The 12553-nt window shown below is 27.1% G+C and overlaps 1 protein-coding gene across 1 annotated transcript in view; it reads right to left on the bottom strand.

The window, feature by feature from the left end:
* Nucleotides 1–12553, bottom strand: part of LOC107449150 (B-cell receptor CD22) — a 239683-nt gene that overhangs the window by 85901 nt on the left and 141229 nt on the right. The window contains 1 exon segment of the mRNA XM_043055035.2: nt 2297–2614. Coding sequence (XP_042910969.2) covers nt 2297–2614 — 318 coding nt within the window.

The raw sequence follows: 12553 nt of genomic DNA, 5'->3' as shown, positions 1-12553 counted from the left end.
CACATTTTACTCAAAGCTTTTTCTTAAAAAGAAAATTTCATTTCCATTTTTTTTCTTTCTAACTTTTTTTATTTAATACCTTTTTTCTACAAAACACGTGAAAATAGTGAACGAGCAAAGTAAGCAAGTATTCAAAATTTGAAATAAATTTATGATGCTGGAAAGGAATTCTACGTTTGATATGATTTTAAGAATCGGTTGACAATTGTATGATTTAGCGTTTCATGAGGAATATAGAATATTTTATCGAATTTGTATAAGTGACGCATGTAGAATAGAATCGCTTTTCTTTTGCTGACATGAGTGAAAAAATAATACCAATTTGCTTCTTTGTAGCGTCATAGAGTGGATATGTTGTAAGGGAAAATGATGAGCTTGTAAGACGAAAAAAAAACGTATGTATGCATATGTTGTAGAAGATTTAAACAAAATAAGTTCTGATAGACAGATATTGAGATGTCATAAAATTTCAGAATTCTTTTACCAATTTCAAATTTTATTGCAGATGCTATTTATTTTATTATTTTTTAAGTTTAATGGAAAGCAAAAAATTAATTTAGTAATTGCAAATATTAAAGTACTTTTTTTAATTCTTTTAATAAATACTTTTTGTAAAGAATTGTACAGTGGGCCAAAAAATAGTCTGTGATAATTAGCAAGTTTAATGAACTTATATTCACGCCTTTTTATTTACACTTCTTCCATACGTATCTTTACTGATATTCATGCACTTTTGTTTACATTTTCTTGAGTATTTTTTTTATTTTAAATAGTTTTTCACTGTAAATTTATTTTTGAGACAGGGAAAATGAAGCTTAGATTTCGATCTAAATTAATGTGTACCGGAAAAGCAAAGCATTTTCCTAGACAATATTTGGCCAAGTTATCTATAGAAAAATGCTTATTTGTAAAGTAACACAATTCGGAAGAATTAAAAAAATTTTAATATCTAAGCTGAAACAAAATTAAATGCTTATAAGCTAGTTAAAAAATGTTCAATAACATTTTTAAGTGAGATTAAAATACTCATTTTTATATATATTTATATTTAATAATTGAGACAGTTGGCCCTTTTAGATTTAGGAGATCAAAATCACATTTACGTAAATGTATTTATAAAAATATCAGTAAAAATTCCTCTAATGCATTGTTTATCGCAATTAAGGAATAGAATTCAATTTTTTCTTGTTTTAATTATTCAAATATATGTTAAACTTATCAGGTTCGCTGATTTTTAGCATTTTTCAAGTACCTGAAATTCGGATTAAAAAGGCTTATTAAATGCTTCCTTATTTTTCTTCATTTATCAATTTTATTTACATAAAGTACAATCACATATGAAAGCTATCGTACATATCTGTTAATTTTTCTCTTTTTAAAGCGGACAAACCATAGTCATACTGGTAATATCAAACTATAGTCATATTTCGTAGCTTATGGTTGAAAAACGCGGGTTGATATACATTTTAAAAATAAAATTAAATTTATTAGTTTCTGCAAGCGAATATTTGATCTTATCTGATTTGTGTGTAGGAATATCAAATTTGAAATCAGTTTTCTTCCTTAAGCTACAAATTTTTTTAAATGACATTTTTGTACTATTTTTGATGTAATGTGCAGTTTAAAATTTTTTTGCATAACAGGGTACCACGTAAATGTTTCAAACTTCTAAGGGCGCTAGGGCACATAATCAGGATCAAAATAACAGGGGAACCCATGTCTAAAAAATTCATCCTGCTCTGCTAGGCGCTCTTCCTTATTATATTCTGTTCAGAATAACACGAAGAAACAGTTCCTATTAAGGAAGCGCCTGTAGTTGCGTATTGGGGCGTTTCTGGGTATAGGTATTCAATTTCAATCCTAAAAATATACCTTAATCTGCCTTAGAAGTTTATTGCAACATTTATGCAATGCCTAGTTATATATATCGTTTTTAAACCTGTACATTTCCACAAAAGACGATGAATGAATTATAAATGATGATTAAATGAATTATAGACGGTAAAAACTGTAACAAGAATAACAGTAGAAGAAACAAACTGTAACCGATTGCAGATTTGAAATCAGAGATACGAAAATATGTAAGATCTGTTAAAAAAAACTCATACAACAGGAAAAGAAATTTGTTTCCTAGTGTAATTAATTAACCCAATTTGTAGACAATGATTTTCTCGATATAGATATTGAAAGATTTCTTGATACAGATATTAAAATCTTGATATAATTTTACTAAATATAGTTTCTAAAACAAACACGAAGAAAAATTTATTGATAAGAAATAAATAAGATATCTTACATAATACTTCTAGAGTTGTTGCCTGTAAAAGTGGAGCTTCCAATCTCTTTCTTAAGACGTCATTTATTCCTTTGCAAAAGAATTCTCCCTTATGGTCGTACCTAGATGCAACTAAAACTAATGAACTTGCTGTCCGATATGTACCATCACTCATTAGATCTGTTGTAGTCATTGGTTGAGGGCCAATCACTTCTGATCTGTTATACCACGTGATGTTCGCTGCAGGTCTTGCACCTTCAACGGTGCATGTTAAAGACACCATTTCTCCTGCAACAACTGGTGTTGTTGGTCCTCTAACACTCAACGACGCAGGCCGAACTGCAAAAAAAAAAACATATCATTTTAAACTTCATTCCATGATTGAGAATATCAAATTAAAGGGAATTAAAAATAACATGATCTTTTATATTATACACTATAATACAATCATGAAAAATTTACAGTTTCAAACAGGAAACTTGATTTGTTGTGCAAAACCGTTGCTTCAACGGTTTTTATCATATGAGAACAACCTTTTTCATTAAGAATCACAAAGAAAATAAGTTAGCAAGCTGTTTTCTATGGTAACAGAGACAAGGTTTTTGCAACGAAAATAAATTTGCTGTATTAAGACTTCTACCATATTGGAACAAGCAGATGTGATGTATCCACAGCAGATGTGAATATTTCATTTCGCAAAATTTGTATCGACTAGTCATCTTTGGGATTTGGTATTGGGTTTTTTTAAATGGGAGACGCACGCTCTGTGCCCTGAGCCCCTATGACTCAAATTTTCTATTATGAAGAAATTTCGCTTTACTATTAGGTCAATTTGAAAACAAAATCGAATCGCAGGTTTATTTATACTATGTTCAAGCTCAAAAAATAATTGCTAAAAAGCTAGTAAATATAGAAGATAATCGCAAAATGATTGAAGAAAAGGTTATATTATGGAACATAAAACTGCATGGTAAAAACTATAATTTCAACTTACTGTTTTTATCCATTTGTAATTGGAGTGAAAGATAAAGAAAAACTATTTTGTTAACGAAACGGCCTTAAGCAGTTAACTATACGAAGGAACTCCGAAAAAAAACAATGGATAATTATCAGAGTGTCTATAGTAATTTAAATAGTTTATAAAGACAAATATTAGTAGAATTGGTTTTGATTTAAAAAAAAAACTTTCTGCAGCATGTATAAATTTATGAATACACACTAATTAAAATAACATAAGTAACTGAAAATTCAGTATAAACAAAATTGGGAATATTAAAATATTAGATTCTCAATTTTCTTTTTACTAAATTTTAAGTAATTTAGCTTATTTAATTTGACTTTGTTAAGTTATTTGACTTTGTAATATAAGATAACTATTTCAAAATATTCAAATACTACAAATGCAGTGTTTTTAATGTTGTGCATATCACAATATGTTATTACAAAATTCCACTAGACGAAAGTAAAACACTAGGGAACAACGTTGTAAGCTTCTACCATGTATGCTTCACAACAAATCGAATTTTGGGAAAAATGAACAATTTGTTTCTTAATCTAATAATGAGAGTGATGTTCTAAATACCAATGTGTACTGCATGAAAACATATGTGATTCACTGTTCAATTTAGATTATGTATAAATCATAAATTAAGTAACTTACATAAGTACTCCAGGTAAAAAATATCTCTATGATTATACATCCAAGTACAAAGTATCAGATAAGTATAAATCTGACAAAAATAGAACTAGTACCGAGAGAGATATTTTGATAGCACATAAACTTTATGAAGAAAAAAAGTCCAGTTAGCGATAAGAAATGTACCATAACATGTATAACTAAGGAAATTTGTTATAAACAATGTATATTTGTTCTATAATATCGGTTTTAATATAACACTGGCATAAATCACCAGTAAATCTTTATTCAATTAATAACTAAAAAAAATAAATATGTGATATTACTGATAAGAGAGCTAGTTTAAGGATTCAAATAGAACTGTATTTTTATTTTTATTTTACTTAACTCAGAAATTAATATATAATTAATTTCTTGTTTAACTCTGTTTCTATTTTTTTGCTACTTTCAAATATTTATACAGAACAGTTGCAACAACAATAAAGAAAAATATCTTAACAATTTAGTAAAAGATCAATGCAGTGGACGTCTGTTATTATTTATAATTAATTTAGTCTAAAATATGACGACAAATATTTAAAATACAAGTTTTATTTTTATGAAACACAAAAAATATGTAATTGTCATATCTAAAACATATTATTTATTTTAAAACAACTATAAAATTTGCTTTAGAAAAAAAACTCCGACAACGGAGTATCGTCTACGTTTTTTTTTTTTTATTATCAAAAAGGTAAATTTTTTTCCATGCGAAAAAATTTTTGCATAGTTGTGATAGGGTTACTGCTTTTTTTGAATGTTTATTTTTAAGATTGTAAATTCCTTAAATATCAATTTGAACAAAAACTAGATATTATTTTATTCACGTAAGTCAAGAAAAATAATGAATGCATAAAACTTTATTAATTTAATCTTTGCAATTCAACATATATTTCTTCACTTAAAAAAAATATTTCCACAAAAATTTAAGACTGAATTTATTTTACTGCACTATAAAAATTTCATATTTTATAAAGATATTCACATGAATACCTAAGTTTTTCTGACATCGAAATCTCTCAAAAATGAGAAGAATATCCTTAAAAAATGTTTTTTGTTTCTATAATTTAACATGAAATCCAATCTATTCCGCCACATATACCTGATGCATAGATGTAAACCATACTTTTCGATACATTATATTTCGACATTTACATTATTTTCGATATATTTCGACGTTTTATATTTTGTATCATTTCATTTTTTTGTCTTTTCATTTACTTTTAAGGAATCCTTTAATTTCAAAATAATTATTTTACTTATTTTCGATGCTCTGACTATTATTTTACTTTGATTATGAGCTTAATATAAATTTTTATAATTTTTCTAACTTTTAAAAGGAAAATCAATTCCTCACATGTAATACACATATGCTAAATAGAATTTCAAATAGGATTGGGCATCCTTTTTTTCATACTTTAGGGAATAAATTTATTTTACTGTACTTCTAACAACTCAATGTTATCATTTTAATCACTTTTTTTCCTTATTTCAGTAAACACATGAAAAAAAGGTAAGAAAAAAGTATTTTTCCCTTCTTAAAGTAACGATGGCATTTTATAATTTAGGAAAAAGAAAGTATGTTAGTTATTTTAAAAGTATCGGGATATCTAATGAAACATTGATTTTTTGGAGGATCATGAAAATAAAAATTCTGATATCATTCAGCTCTATCCTTTCAATTTAATCTGTAAAATTTATGTAATTTAACTTAATAATATCGGCGGTAACTTGCGGAAAAGAGTTAAATTTGCCTTTTTCCAGTGCCCAGGAAATAAAATTACAACATAAAAACACTACATAAACAATGATTCATAAGATTAAAGTAGCATGTTACATCAAATGATCCAACTAATGAGGTTCAAAAAGCCGTGGTTGATCAGAAGATGGAGTGTTCGCTTTCCGATTAAGGTGAGCCTATTCGAATCCCAGTGGTTACTAGTGGAAATAAATTTTGCGTCTGACTAACACCGGCCATAGAGCTGACACAAAATATCATCAGTGGTATCATGGGTCAAGAGTGAAAAGTTCAGTGGTACCATGGGACGGATCATGGGTTAAAATTTATTTGCGTCGGACTAATCTTGGGAGGTTTTAGTAGTTTTCCTTTCCATGGAGCAAGAATGCGGGATAATACTATCAAAAAATTCTCTGTGAATGCTGTTTTAACCAAATGCCTGATCCAGGAGTTCCCTTGTCTACAGGGTTAAGCTTTAAATAACAAGAGTTGAACACTATTCATAAACAACTCAGATTTGTGTTGGATGTGCCACGTCGGCTATTGAATGAGTTTCAAAGATTAGTTAATTATGATTTAGTTTTGGTCGTTTTTTCAAGGTTAAATTAAATTGCTTGGATATCGTTTTTTAAACTTCGACAACTATGCGTGAAATTGTGATCTTTTTGCACAATAGATTTGCAATATGAGTGAGTCAAAAAAAATTTCTTGTCTTTGTTATTTGGAACTTTTTCTTCAAAAAAACTTAATAGAGAATGATTTTTAAAGTTTATTTGTGAGAAATGTTAACATTTTTTCGTAGATACACGAAAAAAAATCAGGTAAACTTCCACACTCTAATGACATTTATGGTAAAAAGAAAAAGAAAACACAATTCTGGTTAATGAAACAAAACTATAGCATATTTATACCATTCATTTGGTAATTTTTCCGTTGATAAGGTAGCAGTAAAGGTTTATAAGACATTCTGGTTTTCAAAATCACAGTTCTTATACCCAGATATTTAGTAAAAATTACAAAGCCACAAAAGTAAATTTAATTTTATGTCATGCTCTAAGGTATTATCATAATGTCACTTAATTTTATCACACATTATAAAATATATGTTATTAAATAAATTAATATATATATATANATATATATTAAAAAAAATGTGCCTTTAATTTTACCAAAATAATTTCTAAATCACTTTGGTAAAATTAAATTTTCATTTTTCGTATTTCCATTGCTCCAGAAACAACAATACATTTTACCGCATTCTGGTAGTTCTTTTCTTTTCTCAGTGTGTAATTCACTATATATAGATATCAATATTCACACATATGTATATATATAATAAAATATTACGTTTGATTTTTTATCGTTGTAATATTTGATAACTGCATTATTCATTATTGAATTTATAAATATTTTTATTTTGCAACAATTTAAGAAAATAATAAGGACAAAATGATCATTTATTTCAAAAACAAATCTCACAAACATCTCAAATCGAAGCCTATACTGCTAGTCATGAGTAAAGGATGATTTTCTACCATGCCCTATTGACCGAAATGTACTAAGTAAATTAATTGAAGATTTCCTGTCTTTCTGCTCCGAGGTCCCTTCTGGGAAAACTTCGTAAAGTGTGTTAAATAAGAAACAGTACGACAAGTTTTGATGCTTCCTCTGATAGAATTACGAAATCATGCGCTAAAGCAGTAATATCATTAGCCATGTTGCAACAGTCTGCAGAGCTGGAAGAAACTTTCTTAGCTTCGTGTGGCGGAACATTAAATGAAGTCCTAGAAATAATCAAGCTTATGTTCATTTGGCGGCTGCCGATGTAACAATGCAAATTACATTTTTCTCTCGGGGGTTTTCCAGAAATTGCGAAGAAACTACTCACTAAGTAGATTCTAATTCTATTAGAACTTAGAAATGTTTCTAATTATGGCAATAACAATTTGTTCTTTTCTTCGGAAATCAAACTTTTGTTTTATACCTTAAATAATTATTTCAAGCTATTAAAGATGTTAATTATCAAATTTTTAAGAATAATTGCGATATGGAGTATTGTACTTATTTTTGTCCTATTTGTTCAATTAAATAAACTTATAATATAAATTATAACTAATTTTGAATGTTGTTATTCTTATCAATCGGTCGTTATCTTTTAAACACTCAATTGCTTGTGTCAGGGTGGTCTAAACATAATACAAATGTATTCAGTAATAAAATTAATCATAATTTTAGAAGGAAAAAAAAATTATGCTAGTGGTAATGTTAAAGATAAAGATTTACTTGCATACTTTATCATAATGTTGTAACAAAATTATGCTAATAGTGAAAAGTCTCGTAGTATAAGATTCTATTTTTCTTTAAATTTAGATAAAATCACACAAATTATTATGATTTCCATCATCATAGTACCCAATGCAGAAGTTCTCAAATTCTGCTCTGCGGAACCCTAGGGTTCCGTAGAAAGGTTACAAAGGCTTCGAGGATTAGGACTTTTTTAGGATTTTAAACTCATAATTGCACTATAGATAAACCATCATTTATTCAATATTTTGGTAAATTCTATGAATTGAAACTAAAATGCCGGAGAAAAAAAGAACAAATTTTTTTTAAAAAATTAAGGTATTGTGTAAGTTCTGAAAAAGAAATGCATACGGTGAAATCTGCACTAATATTTCCCATTGAACTTTTCAATTCAAAATAAAGCAACTATAATCAGCAATATAGAAATATTCTTTCTTAATAACTATTCACCAACATTTCTTATAGCTCATTTTCATCTTAAAAATGTAACTGAAAACATAACTTTCAAAACTTAGATGATAAAAATTTTATTTTGAGATTGAGCCCACTATCGACTTCGACTACAAAAGGTGCTTCAGGAATTTGAGAATTATATTATCTTAGGTTTCTTTCATCAAAATATTATCCTAAATTATCACGTATGCATACTTTCGATATTAAATTTTGCTTCTTATCAACACTAGCATCGTAATTATAATGCAATACCCACTAAGTTAATAAGTCACTAAAAAGCGAAATTTCTAAAAATTTCTTACATTCGAACATTTATGATAATTAATATTAACTAATTAGAAAGTTAAACTCAAAACTTTAATAACTTTTATTGAAACGTTGAACTCATTTAGAATAATGTGGTTCTTATAAAACTTATTAATTTTGAAAATATCCTAACTTTAGGAAACATTGTTAGTTTTTAATTAAAATGAGGTGTTAACAAAGAAACTCGACGAACACAAACATCGCTATCATAAAATTAATTTTTAGCTTCATGTAATATGTTTTCATGTTATAATAAATCCCCATTTATAAAAAAATTATTATAAAATTGATTTATTTATTTTCAAAAATAGTGATAGGAATATTTTTTCATATTCATTTATATTTTTATATAACACACTTATAAATTCCCTGATCATCATGTCGTCTCATTGTTTGATAGTTTATAGCATAAAATGCATAAAAGAGTTTTCTAACAGTTAAAACGAGTTAAAAAACGGAAACTAGACTAACAGTGATTAGAATTTTAAAAATATATATTTTTTTGTAAAATATTATGTTTTCAAATGCGTATTTTGGAACTTAAAGTACTATTTAAAAAGAATGCAACTGCGAAGTCTGTTGGAGTTAATAGTATTAGAATATATCGCATTATTTAAACATTTTTAAGAGTGACATATTATTTTGATTTTTTTTGCCGAAAAGTATTGAATTAAATTTTACTAATGAGGTTAATCCCGTGATATGCTTTAGTTTTTTTAAACCACTCAAAAATTAAAATTTTCTTAATTTTCTAATCACGTGAGCAATTTTGTATTGTTTATATAAAAATATTTAAAACATTGAAACTCTAAAATAACTTATTATCTCAAGGTCTGGTTGAAAAATGATCCAATGTATTGATTTGCATTTTAGTTTTTACTCATACTGCTTTACATCTACTTTATCGATACTTGTGTATTGCTGTACTTTTATGATATTTTAATCGTTACTGATATTGTTTTTCAATACTCTTTCGTGTCCCAATATTAAAACTCAGCATCCCTGAAACTATAAACTTTCCTCCCTTGCTTTTAAAAGAACAAAACACAAATCTTCCAGAAAAGAGAACTCAATTTAACTATCACACACTACGAAATTTTTTCCTCCAGAGTTGCCGGAAGTGAGTGATCACTTGACAAGAAGGACTTAGATGTTCAGGTCAAGAAAAGATGGAGATATATAGCAACGTTCTTTCTCTACCAACTATTACTGCTCTATGGCGATTACAGGTAACGAATCTAGAAAACATTCTTGAAAATCAAACACAATAGATCACTGCACCATCCTGTTAAGCAAATCAACCACTTTTAAAAACAGACATTACTTTTGGAGAAGTTTCAAAATGATCAGAATTTTGCTAGAGTGATAAAGTAGTAGGCCAAATTATTATTAGTAAAATGTCTATTTGTTCACGTTCAATGCATCTTTTATGTAACGAAATGGTATTCAAAAGTTAAGAAATGTAGCTCTCAGATTACTGTATCATCAAAGGAAGTAGGAGCATCATTTCTGAAAATGGATGTATGGTAATTTAAGAGCAATAGAGTTTATTCTGATCTCCAGTTAATATCATCAATAGTTAGCATTAACTAACTACCCCCATATAAATACAATTTATATGAAAGGATTTAGCTAGTGAGTTTCAAATAATATTTATATGCAAAAACACAACAGTTATAAGCGAAAATATTACAAAAAACGCTATCCATAATGGCATTTTTTCCTTGAGTGTGTATACGTTCTAAAACTAAATTATTATAAAGTAAGATCTTTTTTTAGTCTAGTAATTAAAAAAAGTAAATCAAAACTATTTTAGGAAGCTTTTATTAACTTTGTTTCGTGTATGTGAAGATAGTATATTGAAGTTAAAATTTTGCCCATTTTCTGACAAGCTTGAACATTCAAATTTCTAATATACCTGCACGTTTGATGATAATTCATATCTTAAAACTTTCCTCGGCACTACAAACAGTATATCTCAGGAAAGAGAAATTTTAGAGAATTAAAATTTTGGCCGCTGCTCAATTAAATAGATATGTCAAATCTCCACTGTATTCTTATGTCTTTTGTCAATTTAAATTGCAATTGTTTTACAAAAACAACCAACTATAAACAGAATTCATTGCCATATTATCGTCAAGGATTTTTGATAAATCAGAAATTTTATTTCCATCTGACTAGCTGGAATGTATCTATTTTTAAATGAAGCTACGTTTTGTGTGACAAAATGCTTCAATTGTTTATTGAATGAATATAAGCTTATAGTAAAACACGATTTCCTCACCTGATTTAATTTAACTCTTTCCTTGAAATAAATTAATGAACGAATGCAATATAAAAAGTTGAAAATAATACAAAAAATATTTTTAAAAAAATTTAAAATTATTTCTCAAGTAGATTAAAAAGAGAACATAGTTTTATTTTTGTCATATTTGAATTTAAAAAAAAGAAAGATAAAAAAGCGTCAAGAGAAATATGTTCTGGATAAACCAATGCCAATACTCCTACTATAAAATTTCTCCCTGCTTCTCTTGAAAATTATGATTTCAACTTACACTTTTCGCTCTTAGATAACACAAAAATGAAAATATTTTCGTATTTTTAGTGTGCTTTAAAAATACAATTTTAAAATTTTATTATTTATTTTTTATTAATAAATACACACTTATTACGAAAGTTTTAACAAAAAGATGAGAAAATCATATTCATTCAAAATAAAGAATACTGCCTCAAATTAAATAACGAGACAGTGACAACTGATTATACCACTAAATCTTAACTTTTCTATCAAAAATAGAAAAAAAAATGTTATTCTCTTTAATTATATCAGCTTCTTGGTATTTTAAGCCATTTCGCTAAAAATTCGAAGACAGGAAAGCGTATAATTTAATTATTTTGCAGCCTAACAAGATTTGTGCTTGGCGTAAAGAGCGAGGAATGCTTGCTTTATTATACTAGCGATGAATTTAGCGTAAAATGGCCGTAACAAGGTTAAGCATAGTCTGTGTTTGATAAGTTATACAACGAATTTTACGAAATAGCTTTTTGATGGATAGTGTTTAAGAGTTGAAAGCTGATTGACTATTTAAATTAATGGTAATTAATTTTATTGTTAGTTATGCAAAGAGAAAATAAAAATGAACTTTGGCGTGATTTGAAATAGTTTGGAACGGTATAAATTATAAAATAGAATTTTATTAGAAACTCGTCTTTGCATTTAATAACTAAGAGGAACTTTTTTTCTGTTTATTTTAGTTAAAATAATTTTAAAGAAAGTAAAAATTCATTTGTCGTTATAGTTGCGGAACATAAAATTAAAGTCATTTAAATATTTTTTTTAAAGTTTTAATACGTGATTATGCTAAAATGATCGTTATGGAAATGAATCTCTTTGATGGTTTAAAAAACTAAGATGTTGCCAAATTATGGGATTTAAAAGTAGAAAAAAATTCAAAGCGCTAGTTTAATCTAATTAGATTTAAAAGAAGGTAGTTCCTTTCCATAAAACGAAATTCAGTTCTTCATAAAGTTTATATATTTTTTCAATATTAAGCTTTGAAATTCAAATTCCCCTGCCAATAAACGGAAGAATTTTGCATTTTGTTACGAATCAACTTTCAATGCTCTAAACAAAAAATGTGTTGCTGTTTCTTAGTTCTTTACTCATTTTCACTACTGTTTTTTTAAATATCTACTATAATTCCTCCGATGTTGAACATCTATTATTCGCTTAATTATTAATTATCCACTAAAATCTGTTTGCTAGTATATATATATATATATATATATATATATAAAGATT

The sequence above is a fragment of the Parasteatoda tepidariorum genome, chromosome 5, assembly GCF_043381705.1.
Source record: "Parasteatoda tepidariorum isolate YZ-2023 chromosome 5, CAS_Ptep_4.0, whole genome shotgun sequence".
NCBI classification, from domain to species: domain Eukaryota; kingdom Metazoa; phylum Arthropoda; class Arachnida; order Araneae; family Theridiidae; genus Parasteatoda; species Parasteatoda tepidariorum.
The sequence above is the reverse complement of the archived record's forward strand: the minus strand, read 5'-3'. Positions and strand labels throughout refer to the sequence as shown.